General features: G+C 41.2%; 1 protein-coding gene across 4 annotated transcripts; it reads right to left on the minus strand.

The window, feature by feature from the left end:
• Nucleotides 1–3457: 3457 nt before the first annotated feature.
• PIGA (phosphatidylinositol glycan anchor biosynthesis class A) lies at nt 3458–16555 on the minus strand. 4 transcript variants are annotated; one of them, XM_061178518.1, is made up of 8 exons: nt 16514–16555; nt 13779–14558; nt 9435–9567; nt 8549–8681; nt 8185–8391; nt 5066–5314; nt 4448–4532; nt 3458–4357 (listed from the first exon to the last, which is right to left on the minus strand). In XM_061178518.1, the coding sequence occupies exons 2-7, from the start codon at nt 14494–14496 to the stop codon at nt 4524–4526; spliced, it is 1449 nt and encodes a 482-aa protein (XP_061034501.1). In that variant the 5' UTR covers nt 14497–14558; nt 16514–16555; the 3' UTR covers nt 3458–4357; nt 4448–4523. The 4 variants fall into 4 exon arrangements, with proteins under 4 accessions (XP_061034501.1, XP_061034499.1, XP_061034500.1 ...); XM_061178516.1 differs by having other exon boundaries at nt 4448–4535; XM_061178517.1 differs by having other exon boundaries at nt 3458–4361; nt 4448–4535.
• Nucleotides 16556–21421: the final 4866 nt, after the last annotated feature.

Consider the following 21421-nt stretch of genomic DNA (forward strand, 5'->3'; position numbering starts at 1 on the left):
GGTTGTAGATTCTAAGCTAACTGTGATTTGGCGACTGCATGCACTGACATTCATGGCAATGTTAAATGAACTAAAGAAACTTCCTTCAAACCAGAAACACCCAACAGTTCTAGACCTACATTCCTCAGTGTTGTTTAACAAACAGGATTCACGTCCAAAACGTTTTTATTCCTAAATCCCAGTTTTTGCTACATTATATTGGAAGGCAGGATTGGAAAGACAGAACGAACCTTTCAGATCCCATGGGGACGAAGCAAGTTATTTGAAGCTCATGAAAAGAAGTACTGATACACTCTATGCTCTTGGTGGGAAGTACCAGCCCCTGGAACGTTTCATTTTCTCTGCATTCTGAGGTTTATGGGAGATAAAGCCCAAATCTAAAATATGACCAGTTAAGAAAGATTATTTACTCTAAGGCAGTATTTAATAAAAGGCCCAGCTTGATTTAATTTTTTTCTTTTGGCTGCACCCCACGGCATGTGGGATCTTAGTTCTCCAACCAGGGATTGAACCCGTGCCCCCTGCAGTGAAAGTGTGGAGTCTTGACCACTGGACCGCCAGGGAAGGCCCTAAAAGGCCCAGCTTGGAGGCCTCTCCAGACTGGAAGCATTAGACCACTGGCTGTAATAGTTTCATCCATGACAAAGTCCTCCGGCAACATTCCTGGTCTTTTACTTCCCATTGTAGGTGTCAGTAAAGGTGGTGCCTCGTTCTGGAAAATGTGGGCTATAGTCGATCATGGAGGACTTGCAATGAAATGGATGAAGATGATCTAGGTTCTGGGTGAAGTACCCAAAGATTCTGTGAATCAGTACCTTCCCTCGCTGGACAATATTCTCTTGTAACCCTGATTCTTTGACATGCATCAGCTGGCCAATACCGGTAAAATTGATTTATGTGTAATTTTCCTCACCTGGGAAAAGTAGATGAGGAAACTCTAGGTCTCCTGTTTCATTCTTGGCTATATTAGATTTTCTAAATTTCTACAACCTATTGGAAAAGACAAGCCCAAATAAAATTATAGGAGACGACTAAATCAATCTTATTTAATAAATGCTTGATGCAAAAATACGGGAGTTTCTCCTAGCACTCAGGCAAAACAGAATGACTCCCTATGTAAGAACCGTCTCCCTGTACTCTGTGAAAAGGGTAAGGCATGAGAATCAGCCTTGAGTCACAATATACAACATACCCATTTCTGTGTATCACCACGCCATCACGAGCTTGTGTGGTTTCCGTTCTCAAGGACATATATTAACATATAAGGTTACTTTACCAAGCTTAGATTACCTGGTAGCGTGCCAATGTATGAAAATACATCAACACAGGTATTTCAGTTCTTTTCACGTCTCTTTCTCCAATTGTTCTGTAAGAAGGTGATCATTTACTCACGTCAGCCCAGTGGTGTACCTAGTATTACGTAACACTATTCAATCTTGTTTTCGCCCTAATTTTCATTTAAAACCTGGCTGTTCTTTTTGTTTTACATACCAGAAAAGCTGGCCATGAGAAGCTCGACTTTTGTACTATTTCAGAGAGACCATCTTTAGCACGTTTGAGCACTACATTTGAGATGGGCGTAAAAGGCTACTGAAGTAAGGAGTTAACTCATGGTATCTTTTAAGGAGGCGAAACCATCTAGAGCTCCAGGGTTTCTCAGCCTTGGCACTACCGGCATTTTGGGCCAGATAGTTCTGTGGTGTGGGGGGCAGTCCAAAAGCATCATAGGATATTTAGCAGCATCCCACTTGATGCCAGTGCCCCACTCCTATCCAGCTGGAACAAACAAATGTCTCCAGGCACTGCCAGATGTCCCCCAGGGGGGCAAAATCACCGCTGCCACATCCAGTTGAGAATCAACTCCCCAAAGTGCTGTGAATACAAATCAAAATCTGTAGAGAACTTTAATTTTCAGAATTTCAGATTTTAAAAATCCAGCCACAGGATGATACAAGTTAACATCTACCCGGATCTTTTTGGGAATGCACAGAAGGATAAAGAGGCCTTTAAAAATCCTTCACGAAACTAAACACAGACCTAGGATACCCTGACTGAGCCAAAAATGTTTTGGTGGAAGATAAATCAGAACATAGCAACGTAGGGGACTGCTTTCCACTGCTTCCAACAAAGTGGGTGGGAGAAGCTGGGCATTGGGCTGCAGCCCGCAGGCCTGCAAGCCCTATACTTGCCCAGCCTCAAGACCGAAGAGCCTAGAGTCAGCGACAGAGATATCAGTGGTTTAATAGATGGGGGATCTTACACATTTGAAGCAAGGTCCTGGAGCGACACCCCACGGCGTGCGGCAGACAGCAGCCGGCAGGATGGCGGGACATGGCAGGAGTCTTCGCTACCGAGGGAAGGGGCAGATTTACCAGTTATAGGGGAATTGACGTCAGGTGGGCTCATCAGTTACCAGGGAAACCAGCAGAGGGGCACGCCCCTCACGGCTCCTTTGATAAGTTATCAGGTGGAGATGTTCTGATCTAAAGATTAGAATAATCACTAGCTCCGGCCGGGGCAGGTATGTAGCAAGGTCAGTCATGTGAGTGGGGTGTAGGTGAAGCAGGCACTGGTCCAGCAGGGGATGTACAGAGAGCAAGAGAACAGCCATCTTGGGGGGCCTGATCATACACTGGGCTTCTGTAAATGAAGTCAAAATTCCAATTTCTCTTAAAATAGCTTGCAAGATATAATGCATAATTACGTAGCTCACATGCACAGTACTTTACAGATGTATTTGTCTCACGCAGTGCACTGAAAAACTCTAGTGCACTGAAAAACAAGAGTTTGGATTAGGAAACAAAGGCACAATTGAACTTGCTATTCCATGAGTAAAAGAGAGAATATTGTAGAAAGAAAAGATGACAGAGTAATTCATCAACCGAAGGCTATTTCCTGTTTTTCTAAAAGACCAAGCAAAACATCAAATTGCACTGGAAAACAAAACAAATGTCATTTTGGTCTTTATTTGTGGACATGTAGCATGTTTCCATAAATCAGTTTTACACGTGCTGCTTTTTGGAACATCAAAAGAAATACAATACATTTTTCATAAATTCCTCATCACTGCAAGTTCACTTTCAAATCAATGTAAGTAGCAGGGCAGAACAATATGTTTCCACATATTGACCAGTGCAACAATGACAGTTACAATTTAGGTATTCAGGAAGCCTGAAAATTAAGATTTACCAGAACAAGCAAATTTACTTCCATTTGCTAAAGGGAAAAAAAAAAGAGGAAAATATGCAAATTACATATGTTTCATGCAAGAACTTTAAATCCTATTTCCATCTGAAATAAATGGCAATTTAATAGACAATTCTGAAAAAAAAAAAAAAGCTAAGAAACAAAAACAACATACAAGAAAAAACAGCAGTATGCCTTTAAAAAATTGCTGAACAGAATAAATTAAACCAAATGTTACAGTTTCTTGCTTTATCATGAATATTGGCACTGTTTATTTCATATTTATATAAGTCAGTTTCTATGCATAAAAATCCCAGTAAGATTTAATGGTTTGGGTCAGTCTGTTTTTCTTTAACAAAAGAACCCCTAACTTCAAGATTTTAAAAATCGCACTCTCGCATTTGTGTTTTAGTACAAAACACAAATATATTTCTTATGTATCAGTGGCAACCAATTAGTAGGCATGTTAAGATACTTTTTTAAAAGAAGTTCTGTGAATGTTGTCATTAAAAAAAAAAATCCTGTACAGAATCGCAATACTGCCAGCATCTAACTAGCACGCCCACAGTGCCTCATTCTTGTGACTTCACAGTCCTTAATCACAAACACTTATTCCAAGGAGTTCAAAGAATTAATAAGACACACCATATGGATAATTGGGGGTTTAAAAACCCATGGCTATGGGCCACAACGATTTCAGTTAACAACATCCATCCACAAAGAGACTGTTCCTAAAATTTTCACACTCAATTGGCTATAAACAAAACATTCTGGGGTCAAGACTTCTGCACACTGACAATACTTATCAGGCATCAGCTAGGCCACACGTGAAGGGCAGTGACTTCTATCAAAGGGACAGGGTAGCAGCTGATTTTGAGATGGCACACCTTGTACATTGTGCTTGGAAAACAAGAAGGCATTGACAGAGGACTAAGTTATGCACTGAGGGATGTGGAGGGTTTCTCTGCACTATCATCAACAGTGGTATCGGTCCCTAGTATTTAAAAAGCAAAAAGTATTTTCATACACACAAGCGAAGACGAAGGCTTGACCTAGGAGAATGCATCCAACAGGATCAAAGAAGAACTCGGAGTACGCCGGCGATTTTTTCCTGGCATTAAAAGCATGAGCATTTTCGGCATGGCGGATATCTTACCACTTCATGTCAAACCTGACTATGACGAAGTGAGCCATCTGAGTGATCAACAAAGAGCGAATGCACCCCCCACCCCCCCCCACCCCCCCCACCCCCGGTCCTTACCGCAGGAAGCATCTAGTTCAACGTTCTATGCGTGGTAGGTGCTTAAAACATGCTGGTCGCTGACAGCCCATTTTACTCAAGAAACCTGCTGATTATATGGAACACTTACTGAGCATACCCAATAAAAGTTTAAGAACATGACTTAAGTGTCTAATAAATGTAGTATGAACACAACTTAAAATATAGTTCACAGAGTTGTTGTACTTCCCTAAACAAAACTTGCAAACATCTCGTGAATGTCTAATTAATGGTAGAACATTTAAAGTTGGCCAAAAAATGCCCAGAAAACGTTTGGCCCTTCAGCACCCAAAGCTCCCAAAATATAACGTTAAAACATCTCTGCTAGAGGGATTTCAGTAGTCTGAAAAACTGCATACCTGAGTGGCTTCAATGTTCTCTCCTAAATTTTAAATAAGTGCAAGGAGTTTCTACACTCAGGAATTGCATAAGTGTTTATCTTTCCTCAAAATAAAACACGGAATGATATAGAGGTAGCATAACTTACTAAATTAACTTTAAAAAGAAAAAAAGCAAGGTTATTTTCAATAGTCTTAATAGAACTATTACAAATGTTTAAAATCTCACAATCCAGGCTTTCTTCTACCTGGTTTTAGATACCTCATTGTTCTCGTCCACCTTTTTCCTGTAAGGATACTGATGAGTCCAGGCACCCTTTGGCCCTGTGGCATCTACTGCAACATCGATGATAGAATCTGGAGTCACCCATCTCAGGAGAATGAGGAAGAGAAAGCTGAATACAGCCAACAAAGCAAAAATGCAGCCTGTCAAGGGGCCACAGTGAGAGACGAGTCTGTCCAGTCGTTTGTCCATCGGTAACACAGCTTCTCCTGCCACTTGGTCGTACACCTGGCGGGAGAGAGCCGAGAATGAGCGCCGTGAGCCCCAGTAAACAACGACCTGCACAGACCAGGAGCGCTTTAGAGATGTCAACAGAAGGTGCGTACATTTCACCGTTGTTACAGTAATGATGTGATGAATGAAACTGATTACACTACGTACTGCCATTTGAGTCAACACTTATGGAGTGCCTATTCTGGACAAAACACTGCGGTATGTATACCGTGTGATACAAAGATGAATCTACCACGGTTCCTGTCCCCTAGGGGATCCCCATCAATACTTAACCAACTACGAGAATTCCAAAGTCCTGAGATGCTGCAGCGGCTTTTCGGGCCACCTGTCGAGGCCATATTTACTTCAGCAGTGACTCCCCAAGCAGGGAAGAAGGACTGGCCCTTTATGATTCCTTGACTCAACTACCATCAGAGAGTTACAATCTACTGTGCTTCTGGGTACAGAGAGGCTCCTCTTTCCACAGCCAAGTGACGCCGTGTTGCTGAGCACAGATGGGGAGAATATACAGAGACATTTCACGGATTCCAAGTAAAAGGAGCAGAAAGAGATGGGGGAAATTTCGGTAGATGGTATACGTCAAACAGTGGCAAACAAAATAAAGTTTATTGCTGAGCGTTGGTAGTAGGTGGCTTGCTTTTTTAAAGTATTGCTAAGCACTAAACTCTGAAATATTAAAAAAAAAAAACCAAAGCTCCTTGAATATACTTATTTCAAACACATAAAATGGGCCGGCATTCATGTTTTTTAACTGCATTTGGGCGTTACCTGTGGTCATTCTCACGTTATCAGACCTGTAAACCATCTCCTTTTGAACTCAAGAAAGTTATGACGTGCAGAGCAAGTTCTAAAGGTCAACGGCCTCTGAAAGGTATGGGTTGTTTTCATCTAGCTCCTCTACCCCGAGGACATTTGGAATACACTGTAGTCAGAATTATGTCGAGCGTTATGCTGAGACTGGCGAATTATAAATGAAAAAGTACGTTTCCAGCATGAATGCTGATTTAATTTCTTGATCAATTTTTCTAAATAGCAGTTAAACTACGGAGTTGAAAGGGATCAAACATCCTGTGTGGAACAGGTAGAATTAAAAGAGCAACTACAAACTCACCCGTGTGTCCACCTTTATTTCTAAGTCAGTTAATTTATGATCTCAAGTGACAAAATAACAATTTGCTACTATGGAGAGAGTGACAGGGAGGACAATCCATTAGGGACAAGGATTAACGTCTTTTTGGAATGTATACTATAAATCGCCAGAGTGTAAAATTGAAAACAATACAGACGTCCTACTATTACTTTAAGCCTAACTAAAAGAAAATTTGTGGTTTTTAAAAAAACCCTAACGCGCTCCTTTAACACAAGCTGACAAATTGTCACCGTAGTTCTTTGCCCCAAACTTATTATCTACAACAGCGCAAACTTCTGAGATTTACATGACGTTGATCAAGAAGGTAAAGGCACAATTACAGAGATGTGGTCCTCAATCAGGGTGGGTTTCACCGAAAGAACCTGCCTCACCAAATATCCCTGCCCACCATTCCCATATCTCCTCTGCTCCTAAAGGGTCACTTTAGAATCCAGCAGTGGGCACAGGAAGATGAACCGGACAGAGCCCGAAAAGGCTCCCGGGGCGATTCTGCCACGTGCTCCCAGCAGGTAATCAGTGCTGCGCCCCAACTTCCAAAGGAAAACAAGGAAATGTACTTACTTCATACGGGTGGCGCGATTGCAAAACTTCTAGAAAGGGGCTATCTCAGAGCTATTTCAGTCAAAACTGTTTGTTCATGCAAACTTCTCATGTTTCAATGGAAACTGTGTATGACGATTTTTAGAGATAAAAAGAGTTTTGTTGCATTTCCATTCAAACCGGGGCTCACCTCAGGTACGGGAATTTACAATTTCAGCCAAGTAAGAAAGCCTTTCTGCTTACTCGGCTCCATCTTGCTCTCTACTTTGGGCTAGAAACTGGTTGCTCCACTGAATACAATGAGACTATAAAGCACTACCTTCTCCACGCTCCCAACTGACTGTCTTTCTGGGTCACAATTTCTAAGAAGCACAGCGTTTCCATCCAGCTTGCTATGTGATAATAAGAGGCAGGAGGTAGACGAAGTCATGAGAGGTACTTAAACAAAGGGCACAATTGAGTAGAATAAATGAAGTCCTGACCTCGAAATAAGGAAGCATTTCCCACAACTGTACTCTCCCACCTAAGGGCATTAACCTATTTCCTGCACCTGTCCTTTTACAAATTTTCTACTGCTGCTTTTTACTTGTGATCCTATTTCCAACATTTGTCACGTGCTTTTTGAATTCTAACTTACTATGTTCTCCATCAGCCCAAAGATGCAAAAATCCCTCTCCTGTAGAAAAATCACAGCAGCTAGCAAAAGTGACACGGGAGTTTTAGGAAGTAGCCTGGATTAAATATTTGTAACTTATAAAGTTGCCACAATCGGGCTAAGCAAAACTATATATTTTCTAATAGACCTATATGCTTTAAAATTATAAAGAGCCTCAAGAAAATGTCTAAGAGTAGCTCTTAATATTAGTTTTGCCTCTAATTGTTGTGACTTCTAGAAAATTTTGTAACTCCTGCATGCCCAGTTTAATGAAAGGTCTAGATACTGCATTACTGCTATTTTCAGATGTCAAATGCAATGATTTGACTAGAAACTTAGCCTAACATATACCAGAAGTAACACAGAATTCACTTCTTTTCATTTGGAAGAGACTTCATAAACTTAAGCAATAGAGCAGAAATGGTAAACCTATATAAAAGAAGCAAGTGTGTACGTGAAACATCAAGTAAGAATTCAAGACACAATCTTCAAATACCCTTCTCTCAGCATGTGACATACTTTTTCAGTCCTCTCCGCAACATTCCTCCAGGTGTAGAAAGTCTTTACGATGTTGTGGATGTTTTCTGGAGGCGGCAATGCTCCTGACTTCAGTTGGAAAACAGCTTTTTCCAATCCCTCACACAAAGATTTTACAGAAGGCTCACATAAAATGATAAGATTTTCTGGAAGTACTTCAGGAATTCCACCAACCCTGGTACTTACAACCTTAAAAAGAAAAAAAGAACATGTGAGCCACCATAATTCATCTCTCAGGAAAATAAACAATACCAATTTAAAAACATATTACAGACTGCATCTGATTATTTTTCAAAATACAAATACAGAAACCCCAACAATGTAATAAGCCCTCAAAGCTTTTTACCTGTAAACCACAACTGGCTGCTTCCACAATTGCCATGCAGAATGCTTCAGTAAGGGAAGTATTAAGAAAAATATGTCCTTGAACTAAGACATTTCTAACATCTTTGTGTTCTAAGGCTCCCAAGAGACGCACTCTGATTTTTGAAATGAGAGAAAAAAGAGGGGAGTAAAAATCATGCTACAAAAGAAATACCATTTATAAGCCAAGTGTGCTACTCATATTGTACTTAGATTCTTACTGCTTCTAATGTTTTCCATGTCAAAAGATTAATATCACCCAACTCTGATCTAAAAGAAAGTCATATAAAGCTGTTTGGTTAAAGCTTGTACAGCTAACATATTTCTAACTTTTGTCACACAGATCAAATTTCATCTTCTCCAAAATCAGTCTGCATTCAATGAAAATGTTAATACACTTTGATGAGTAAATGTTAAAGTGTCGTTTCTAAACAGGAAAATGTCCCTTTTAAATTGATGCTTCACATGCACACAGCTCACATGTTAACTAAGTTACCGAGGAAGAGAAATGTTCGAATCTGTACATGCAGAGCAATTTACATGATTTGGGCCGTGCTATTTAAATCACAACTCAGTATGGCTTGAGAATCTGCAAACATTTTCAATCAAATAGTTGTTTTTTTGTGCATTCTCCGGTGCCCCAACCAGTGCCCCCTAAAGTCAAATAATGTTGGGCTAACAGAAAAAAATTACGAATTCCTTAACTAGGGTTCCCCATTTTATATAATTTTTCTTAAATAGGCCTTGCATTACATTTTTACATCAAGTACATGTAGGAGAAGCAGCCCACTTAATGCAGGTATGTAGCCAAAACCAATTTTAGGTAACTGATATTTTCTCACCCAAGACAATATGGAATCCATCAATACCTGTCATGGAGCTGGTATCTTTCCCGTACTTCTTCCAAAATGACTCTCTTTGGTCCCTCTCCTCCAATTATGAAATTTAAATTGGGATATTTCTGACAGAGTTCAGGTATTATACCACTAAGCAAATCGGTCCCTGAAAACATCAAGTTGAATGTTGGAGTTATCAATAATTAACCTTAAAAAAAAATTTTATCAGAACTGAGAATCCACTCACTTCGAAAAGTAATATTAACTATGCCTCCCTTACTTAAGTAGAGAAACAAATTCTCTTAAACCTTTCCTGGAATGGTGGAATCGTTCACAAACTGCCAGGGGTCCCCCAAGAGTTCTTGAGGATATATACACTGACACCCATGGGTACCTTACACACACCCAGTTCGTGGACTATTCTGTTTCGTTTCAACATTGTGTTCTAGGTTATTCACCTGTGTTTACACAACACCTACTGCTAAAAAATGGCATTTGAGGTAGCTTACATTTCAGTTAAAATTTTCTGCAGAGCAGGAGAGTTGACTGGAGATCTGGGTCTTGACCCAGCCTTTTTACGAGCAAACTCTTTGATAATGGGAGTTTCCTGATAAGAGAAAATGAACAGACCGATGTACCTGAAGTCCAAGGTCTCTTTCACCTACAAAATTCTACCAGCGTTATGATTCTACCTCCTACTATAGGAAAGGGCTAAGCAGCAAAATATAACTGCTGCCTCCGTTTTGTTGAGAATGCAGTTTGTACAGAGGATTTTGCAGCGAACACTAGGGTATTAGCAAAATTTATAATAGTCCATCCAAATCTGCTACAGCCCACTTCCCCCGAATGACAGTGAATGAAGGTGGCAGGACCTCCAGTGCCAGATCATTACAGTCTGTAGAACAAAAGGGTGCATCTTGGTCCTTTTCTTTTTAATGAAACTTTCTTATAATATGTAAATACAACCTTAGGTAATATAAAGCAGCAAAATAAATCATGCCCTACTAGTCTGAAAGTAGCAATCCAAAGTGACAGTAGTGTTGACGTTTAAGAATTTAGCTCTTTAACAAGTACAAATCATACACATTCAAAAGTAAATGTAAAATAAGCCAGTTAAAGTTTAAGAAATGCATACACACACATACACAAGAACTGCACTTCTTCTATCAATCTTCCCAAATACAGGCAGATCAATTATTAAAAAGATGGTAGGAGAAATAATATATATAGGGTCATTTTTATTAAATAATTCAAAGTAGGATTTATTAAGTAAACTCTGTTATTATTTTCAAAATATGATTGCATTAGCAAACATAAATTCACATGTGGTTTTTCTGAATTATGAAAGCTTCTCATTAAAATCTTAGCTATCTTTGTTTCAAGTTTATTACCAAGTCCATCAACTGGATTTTTAGATAAACCAGAAGGTGTCTTAATGACTTTTAACAAGTAACCTCCTATAATTCTTTCCTTCCCCTCCCTCCTTGCCCTCTCCCTTCTAATACAAAGGTTAAGAATCCATTCTTTAAATGAAAAAAAACCAAAACCCCACATATAGAGCAATAATCATAATTAGTAACAATAGCTACAATTACTGAGGGCTTACTATACCAGGCGATGGGCTTTAAATGCATTGTTATTTAATTCTGACAAGTACTTTAGAAGAAACGGAACCGATTAATATTATCAATGACCTATATTATTCTTCTAAGAATAAAGGTTTTTTTCTCCCCATAATAAGAAATGTTCTGGTGCCTCTAACAAGAGTCTAACACAATGAAACATACCAAAGGACTTTCAATTGCCATATTCTCACAAAATGGACAAGAAAAGCTCTGATCTGAAGTGCTTCTAAAGCACAGTCTAACAGAATCTGCTGAATCTATACCTAGGATAATGGTGGCTGGGCTGAGGGTGGAGGGAACAGGAGACCTTAACTCGAGAAGAGCTCAACTCAGGCTTGTCATCTCTGTTACTTACTGTGTAACCTGGGTGAGTTACTTACCCCCTCTGAGACTCAGTTTCTTTGTCTGTTACATGCAGATAACATCTACCCTACAGTTGCTGGGAGGGTCAAGTGAGGTACTGTACCATGTACAGGCTTTATCAACTGCAGAATATAAATGTAAGTCATCATTAGCACTAGAGCAAGAAGTGGGGCATGTCTGCACATGCACGTGAGCGCTGCTAAACCCTGCCTGAGAGCAAAACAGGCTCAACGGAAGAGGGAAGAGGCCAGGGATCCTGGGTAATAGGACTTTTGATTTATTCTCTCTCTTACTTAATACGTTCCAGTGGCCTTTGATATCTGGTCCAAATGAACACCTCCTAAAGAAATTAATTTATTAATAATTAATGGACCATTAATACAACTACTCACTTTTGGGCTACAGATGTGGCCATTCCTTCTCAGAATGTTACTTTTTGCACAGTGCCTGGCATACGGAAAGGGTTTGATAAATATTTGTTAAATGACTGAATTGAGAACAGGAAAGGCTGTACCTTCACTCTTTGGTGGTTCGCTCAGCTGGTTAAAATACCATAGTTAGTGAAGTAAAGGTAACAGGTTCAGTCTTTGAACAGGTAAGTTAATTTTGCTCTGATCCTTGATCATGCATGCATCAAATGCTTTCTCAGCTAGCTCTCTCACAAAGGTATATTATTTGGTGAAAAAACAAAATAGGCACATTTCTTAAGTTACAACAAACACATTACCAATATCCCAAGAGGGATTCAGACACAGAACGCTGCTCCATTCACATCTTCTTCAAGTAAGGAATGGAAGCACTTCATTGCCTTCACCCCCAAAAATGCAGTTCAGTAGAAGTTTTCTGACCAACCTCCGCTTAGTGGATCACCGCATGGACCAAGGCTCTCCATTCCAAAGGTAAACCATCCTGACCAAGGCCCACATCTGGATTTTAGGCCACTCCCTACTACACTGGGACACTTCTGATCCCGCCGCTGAGCTTCATGCTTACCAAGAATCAGCTGCATTTGTCCACAAATCTGTCTGATGCCAATTTTATTATACTTGGTACAGTATTTAAATAGCACATAAAAGGACAAAATGAGTTTCTGTGAAACTAAGCTAAACGGTTTGAAAAATTCAATAAAGACACAGTAAAAAAAAAACCTTGTCAGATTAGGGGATATCCTGAACCACTGTGTAAGATCAAAAACAAATGAAAAATCCAGAAGTACATTACTTCATATGCCTTTAGGGTCTCACCACGTTTAAGTAAGTTATGCTTTTTGAAGGTGACTGTGCAAGAAAGATGATGCAGCTCAAATCAGTGAACCAGTACTCTTAAGCCTGCAGGCCTAAATCAAATTATTGGTGATTCAGTGCATGGTAATAATATTTTGAGTAAATTAAAATATTTTAAAGGGGGGGTTTACATATTATCTTTTTAACAATTCCCCACTCTTAGTGACAATTTTGATTGCTGGACAGGTTTTCAAATACCATCCAGAAGACCATTTATGTTTTGAATAACTGGACTGCTTCAGACTTTTAGTCAGCAAGGCTCTACAAATTCTACTGTGGCATCCATGAAGTGCTGCAGAGGCACTAAAACAATCCTCCTTGTGCACAGCAGACACGTACCGAGTACAAACTGGGCTAAGTACTGTACAGGAACCATCACTGAACCTCACAAGATTACCACTGTTGCCCAAATCACACAAAAGAAAAAAATTGAGACTCAGAGATGTCAAGTAGCTTGTCTTCGATCACACAGGAGGATGGAGCCAGGATCGGACTCTGGGCTATCTGACCCCCCTTTAGCACTTAGCTGCCAATTCATTATTAATGTCTTATCTACGATTAAAGGAAATAAGCACGCTACAAAACAGCAACGTGCAGAACAAGCTCACTGACTTTGAGTGTACGCATAAAAATGACAGGAAAGCTATAAATCAAACGTTCATTAGGGTCATCCCTGAATAATACAGTTACAGCTGATTTTAGTTTTCACCCTTGTGATTTTCTTAGTTTTCAAAATATCTGCAATGAAAAGAAAGTGTTATGTGATGGTCTGGGCCCTGTACTTCCTACTGCATGTGTACGGAAATTTTTAAAAGACCTGACCTCTTAAACAACATCAGGTTATTGTTTTCCCTTTTAAGTAACTATGAAAACATCAGGGGGGGTGGGGCTGGGGCTGGGAATAGCATTTACCACTGTTCCAGAAATTTCTTCTTTAAGATGTATAAAACATTATTAGACCCTTCTTTGCTATATTTAACACAGAAGTTGTTATAAAACCATAAAACAAAACAAAAAGCCCAACAATCATTATAACACAAATATTCAACAGCTTTCTACAAGGAAAAAAAGGCTGTGCAGTGCATTTGTAGCTATCATTTCATTACCTTTTCTGTAAACAAGTCTGCTGACAACAACAATAGTTATTACACTATCATGCCTTCTAAATGGGTCTGGAGTGAAGTCAGTAGGATCTACAGCATTAGGAATGACGGACACTATTTCAGGATTCAGTGCTGCTCTTAGCACAGTGTTTTCCTTACTAGTGTAAGAGACACAAATTATGTGGTTTGTGTCACAAAGAGACACAGTTAGAAGCTTGTTTGTAAGCACCGAGCTGACATCAGCAAATCCAAAAAGGGAATGGTCCGTGAAGACTGTCTGGAGGCCCATTGTCTTGGCGTGGAAGAGGGCATCATGGGCCATGGCAGAAAAGGAACTATGGGAATGGATTATCGTGACTCTCTCCCGAACAAATATGTACCTGAGCAATGGCAGACTGTGAAAGAGGGTCGTGGCTGTAGATTGGTTGTACATGACTTTCAGAGGCAAGTAATAGACTTTGAGGCCATTAGTGAGGTAACGGATGCCTTTGCGACTTCCATAAGCATGGGTGACAATTATGACCTTGTGCCCTCTTTCAATCAGGCATTGAGAGAGCTGGTAAATGTGGCCTTCCACGCCTCCCATATTTGGGTAGAAAAAGTCCGACACCATGCATATATTATGGGTACAGGTTCTACACGTGGAAAGACGTCCAGAGCTGACACGGGAGAGTGAAGCTGAGGGACGCTGGCCATGCCCAGCTCCTCCTCTACAGGTCATGCTGAGATGGTTTAGGCATTAGTCCTTAGAGCAACCCAGTTAAGATATGTGTCCTCTAGTACCTGAAAGAGAGAGTAAACAGGATCTAAGCTCAGAGACAAAATACATTCCACACTCCAAATCCAGACATAAATATTCTTTTAATGTTAATCCGTTAGCTTTTCCCCTAGAAATAAAACAAAGCATATGATGAATTCATGCATTTGACAGCATTTACTTGCTTAGCACTTACTGTGTGTCATACAACAAAACTACTCTGCAATGTCCTTATATCTTAATTTTGCTCTAAAAATACCGCTACACATAATCTTAAATAATGTTTGTTACACCAAAGTATAGAATACTTTGCCATGTTAACAAACCAGTTCATTCAAATAATAAAACATACGGCTCTTTACAGAAAAGGTTTGCTAACCCCACTTTACAGCTTAGCCATTGACTCAATGAATCTCATCAAGTTCTCTAGTATTAAGTCTGTGGTTTACACTAAAATATACCTGGAGTTAGAACTGTCTTTTGAGAGCAGCTTTTTAAAGTGTCATCTGTAGCACATGCCACAGACCTTATTTTCTCCTTCCTTATTCAAGAATGGTGATAATCAAACCGTTCCCCTCATTTTCTTAAACTTTCAGTTATGTATATTTTCCCTCCATGAGTGTCCCTCCCTTCAGTTTGGAATCGGAAGATAAAAACTAAACTAGAGACGGGCTGGATGTGGGGCCATTTTCTACCTCTAAAGTAGGAAATGTTCAGCTCAGGGGTCCCCGAGATCATCAGCGCAAAAATCATCACCTCAATAGTCAGTATGATTACAGATTCTTAGACATTTAAAGCTAAAAGAGAATCTTGGAAAGTGAGTGAAACTCCTTCTCAGCTTTACAAATGAGATTTCCACGCCTCCAGAAACTCAACTATACAATGGGAAGCCATCCTAAAGGTCTGAGTTTCTGATTTCACCGCAAACTCAGAAAATGCAAAGTAACAGCTTGTGCAAAGTCTATTCTCTCCAACAAAGTCATGTTTATTTTAAATGTTGTCTCAGAAATACTCAATAAGTGTTTGTTGAGCTGCATTTGCTAATTACAATTCAATATTACCAAATCATAAGATTCTTCAAGTCTGTACTTCTAAGTGGCTTCACGAACGTTTTCTTACTGTGGTTTGTCACCTAAACCCGAATTTCCAGTTCCACTCAATTTTAAAAGATGAATGATAACGAAAACAGTGAGTAAAGCACCAAATGAAATCATTTAAAGTTCTGTCATTAACCTGCAATGTTCTGTGAGAAATGTGCCTACCACGGTATCACGCCTAACACTATCATGGCGTAAAAGCTCAACAAAGGGCACAATCACAAAATCTTACAATTTTAAAGTTGAAAAAGGGCTTGGAGATCTAGTGAATACCTCTCTTATTTTACAAATGAGAAGCCAGACAAGTTGAGCGATCGGTCCAAGGTCCCCACCCAGCCACTTAAGTGGCAAATGCGAGATGGCGTAAAGTCCACGGCCACGGTCAACGAGTTCCTAGACAGTTATTATCAGCAGAGACTCCCGAGAAGCCTTAGGGTGACCCGGCGGGGGCTTGGGGTCAAGAGGACGGTGCTTCCACCCACCCGCCGAGCGCCGTTCCAGCTTCACTCGCTGAGGGGTCGCTGGGGAGCGCCAGGGCCAAGAAAGGGATGACCCCGCTCAGTCAGCGACCCCGGCGCAGTCAGGGGGGGTCTCGCCAGGCCCAAAGGGAGGAAAACGGCCAAAGAGCGAGCAGGAGATCGAGGCCGGGAGTCCCAGAGCCGTTCGCCCCGCCCGCCTTAGCCGACGCGGAACCGGCTACAGCTCGGCCGCCCCAGCGCACCCTCAGCCCCACTCGACTCCGGAGACCCTCGACCCCGACCTCCGAGCCTCAAGCCGGGTCGGCTTCGCCCCCTCCATCGTCGACCACGCTCCCCTGAGGGCAGCTCAGTCCCATCTGGAAGCGGCAGGGAGTACCGGCGCGAGAAGCTCAGACACGCACTTACCAGCGAGTTCCATGGCCGCCAGTGTCCGGACCTCCCGCGGCTGCAGCCGGAGTCCCGCCCCGCTGCCCCGAAGCACCAATCAGGGGCGTCCGCGCCCGAGCGCCGCGCCCCCGGAACAGCCAATCACAAAGAGGCGCTGGGGTCACGTGCAGGAGTGACGCTCAGTCCCCACCCTTCAGCGCGGGGTGTAACGTCAGCGGGGGCCTGCACAGTTGCCACTCTGTTCCGGAAGACTTGTTTTCTCTGTATTGAAAGCACTAATCCTTGGTTTAACCTTTTATATGAATTCTTAATATTGAGATTCTCTAAAAATCGGCCTTGGTCTCTTGTTACACAAGCAGCCCACCAGGACCCTTCGACGGGGTAAAACCAGTACTCCCAGCGTGCCTCGCAGCGACCCTTTGGCGCTCCTGGGAGTTGTAGTCCCGTGGTCTTCGGAGGCGAATCCGAACTTAGAAAACTCACTCCCAGGATGCACCGCACTTCTAAACGCGGGTCTTGCGGACTGTCGGGTGGGTTCGCGCCTTGGTTGTCTAGTTACAGCGTCTCTTTTCTGGAAGCTTGTCCTCTCTGGCTTCCAATTGGAGAGACTTTTGGCTGGGAAGGCTACAGAGAGCTGGGGTCATGGTGGCGTTTTGTTTGTTATTTATTATCTGTGCCACAGCAGACCCGCCAGTTTCTTACCACTCTGGTAGGATTGCCTGATGTAGTAAATAAAATACACAAATAAAAAGTCAAATCAAAGTTTTTAGTAATTTGAATTTAAAATAAACAAATATTTTTAAATATAAGTATGTCCCAAATATTGGGGTCTTTACTAAAAAATTATTCGTTGTTTATCTGAAATTCAGATTTAACTGGGCATGTTTCATTCTACCTGGCAACCCTCCACTCTGGAGGAAAAAAACCTGAGGTCTGACCTGAAATATCAACTCCCATTCAAACTGGTTCAGCTGGCTATGGTGGTGCTTGGCCAAGAGGCTAATGAATCACTGGAAGTGGTCTGATGGTCATCCACCCCTCACAGTGGGTACACAGGGTTCCCCAGCCGAGCAAATGCCTTCCTGAGCACCATCACCACCATCGTTACCAGCACCCATTTTAAGCCTGTAGAAAGCCTGTTCATCCCTGAAGATTTCGACTCCTTTCTGATGCCCTACCCAAACTTCTAGAGAGAATTAAATCCTCCCTCTTTTGTATTTTGACAGCATTTTGGCCATATGCTGGTATAGCATTTATCAGGTGATATTCAATTTGTTTGCCTGTTCCCCCCCCCCCCACACACACACACACCCCGCCTTCTTCCTCAACCTGATCCTTGGAGACTTGTGTCTTCTTGGGATCTCACATGGACTTCTTTCTGAAAATTGGCATTTGTATTTGCTTGTTAAATGTCTGCCTTCCCAGCCAGGGAGTAAGCAGAAGCAGGGTCTGTTCCTGGTACTAGACATTGAATAAGTTTTAGCTGTATTAATGAATTTCTTTATTCAATGCCTGCACAATTCCTGACACGTATACCCAATTAAATGTATTGAAAAAATTTCAAGGGGTGCGCCTTATAAAAATTACAGTGCACTGCTATAATTCAAAGAGCACTTTGGGGCTTCCCTGGTGGCGCAGTGTTTAAGAATCCGCCTGCCAATGCAGGCAACATGGGTTCGAGCCCTGGTCCGGGAAGATCCCACAGGCCGCAGAGCAGCTAAGCCCATGCGCCACAACTACTGAGCCTGCGCTCTAGAGCCCGCGAGCCACAACTACTGAGCCCATGTGCCACAACTACTGAAACCTGAGCGTCTAGAGCCCGTGCTCTGCAACAAGAGAAGCCACCGCAATGAGAAGCCTGCGCACCGCAACGAAGAGTAGCCCCCGCTTGCTGCAACTACAGAAAGCCAGTGCGCAGCAACGAAGACCCAATGCAGCCAAAAATAAATAAATAAATTTAAAATATATATATATATTTTTTAAAAAGAGCACTTTGGCTGTAGAATTCAAAGTGTATTAATGAGTTAACTTTAATGAATAAGGCTCAAGTGGGAATAGATACTCTGCCCTGTGTTAATATTGAAGCATCAGAGAATAAAAGTGATGAAGACTCAAGGATATTTATTCAAGCTTAACAATTTGCAGTTGGTTTCACAGATAACACCAACACTACCAGGTGGTGCAGCATTGCTTTGGTCTCTTCATCTTTGCAATAGGTATTAAGACAATAACTACTGCGTAGAAATCCTGGAAGGTATTGTATAAGTGAGGGTTAAGCCTCATTTATTGAACTCCTGGCTTGCCACTGCCATAGTTCTGATCACAATACACGTTCGAAATTCTACCATGAATCTTCTAAGATTCTGACGCCAATACTCCTTCAAAAAATGTATGAGCTATTTTCAAAAGAAAATAAATATTTTCTATCTTTATCATCAAACATTTACTGAGTGCCTAGTCTATAAAAGGCTTTGTGGGGAATACAGGGAATATTAAACATAGTGTGTTTTAAAAGCTTTTCATCTTTTCTAGCTTTTATATACCTTTTACCAATGGTAAAAAGCGATCTACTTTTCTTGAAAGGTTCTTTGTATTTTAAATACTGTAGAATAGGCTGACCTTTATAAATAGATATTAATAAAGGCACCCTGTTGCCGAGTCTCTGTGGTGGAGGGGTTGACAAACCTACAGGCTCTTCCAACAAAGTCTATGGTTCCAACAAAGTCTGAAAACATTGAACATTCATCATGTTCGTCTCTGATCTAGGCACTGAACATTAAAAGGCAAATAAATCATGATTCCATACATGTTTCACAATCTCACATGGGTATGAGACTCCATTTTTAGCCAGTTAAACCTTAAGGTCACCATTTAAGGCTATTTTCTAAACGTCAAAAGGAAGTTGTAGCAGCAGGATGAAGCTATAAATCTGGGGATAATTCTAATTCTAGTGCGCTGCCTAAATGTATGGCATCAGGGTATGCCTTTAGAGAATTTTCTTATAAACCACTAAAGTTAGACTAAAATACTTACACGCAGTGCCTTCTGCACTTAATAGACTCTGAGGGCAATCAGTACCAGTGGTAGTATAAAATGACCTATAAATGGAGAAGGTATAAAATAAAAGTAGATGTCACCTTCCCTTGAAATTCAACTCTTTGCAAATTCATAGGTAAATTAGCTCTTGGATAATTTTGGAGTGGGAAGGCAATGAATTTGTATGGAGAACCCACTATCTACATATAAGGCACAAGGCAGGGAAAAACTGGCATGAGCTTTACCAGCAAGGAAACAAGGCAAAGTTAAGGCATATGTAAATATCTATGATAAAAGGTAGGAAGCTATAAATGCCACAAAAGAAATACAAGAAAAATACTGGGAGTTCAGAGGGAAAGAGTATTTCTGGCTGCCAGCATTTAGCTCGTGGAAGTAAAGAGTGCTCATGCAACCGCTGGGAGCAAGATTATTCCAAGGACAACGTGACCAGGGTACAGAGACAGATGCTGACTGTCCAGTGAATGCTGTTGTGCAATTTCACAGCGGGAGAGAAGGGGAAGGGTTCAGATAGGAGAAGGGTGGTATTTCCAGGGAAGGTTGGAGTAAACTGATAGAGGATCTTACTACGGAAAATGGATTTGATGCTGAGCCAGACTTCCAGCCAAGATGACATTTTCAATTAATATTTTGAGATTCCTCTCTTCTCATTGTGCTTCAAAAAGAAAAACAAGAGACATAAATGAGAAAATTCATGTTATAGCTATGATTAAAAGAAGATCCTAAATATTTCCATGTATCAGAAACAGAACCAAAGTGCAAAATGGTGATCAGAACCAAGCCACATAGGTCCTGTACTCTGTATGTGGAAGCAGGAAGACACTGACGAGGGTTCAGCTCTTGTAAAACAATAGAGACTAACAGGTCTCCATGTGTGGCTAGAGACAGGAACCAACCCTGTGGGAGACTGTTACATGGTGGCCTTCAATGAACCATTTTCCTATGTTCACACCCTTGTCTAATCCCTTCCCACATCAACTCTAGGCTTGGCCATGTGACTCACTTGGCCAATGGGACATCAGTAAATGAGATACAGCAGAAGCTTAATACGTGCTTATGCACTGAGGCATGTCCTGTTGGAAACTCTCCTCTTGAAAGCCAGTGGCTATGCTGTGAAGAAACTCAGGCAAGATACTGAATGATGAAAAGCCACCTGGAGAGAAGCCCTGGAGAATAAGAGTTCCTCTTGGGCATTCCAGTGGCAGATGAGTTCCCATTCACTGGTCACAGAATCAATACTTCACTATTAACTAAATAATTATTTATTAGGCACCCACTACATGCAAGACATTGTTCCCACACTGAGGATTATGAGTAAATTAGACAAAGTCCAGCTCTTGTTGAGCAAATGACCAAATCCATTAAGCTCACAATTTTCACCCAACTCTTTCTTTCCTTAAAAGTCTTAAAATGGATTATTTGTGTCATCTCCTTTATCAAGTATCTCAGGCAGTATTTTAATCTCATCCAACTCTGACCATTATGCCATCCAATCTGTTTCCATCTCCAAAGGGTCTCCCATCACACTGCTGTAGTCACAGATTTATGATCTGTGCTGTCCTATTAATGCATTTTCTGGCCTTGTGGCTTAGATAATCAGGGACATCATGCATCGCTGGCATTTATTGTGTTTGCTTTAAGCTCTCGGGGCTTTCTCACATATTTTTATTTTGCAACACAATTTTGTGGGTTGAAAAGTTGCAGCTCACATTCCAAAGCTATTAGTATGACAAACATTCCTGTACAATGACCAGTGAACTCTAATAAGGCAATAGGCCAGTTCCGCCGCCTCCACCCTAAGGACCAGCTCCATCCCAGCCGAGACCTAGCCTCAGGGATCCAAGTGCAAGTCTCTTGGTGGTTAGTGATGGT

Source organism: Eubalaena glacialis, chromosome X (genome assembly GCF_028564815.1).
Source record: "Eubalaena glacialis isolate mEubGla1 chromosome X, mEubGla1.1.hap2.+ XY, whole genome shotgun sequence".
Taxonomy (NCBI): Eukaryota; Metazoa; Chordata; class Mammalia; order Artiodactyla; family Balaenidae; genus Eubalaena; species Eubalaena glacialis.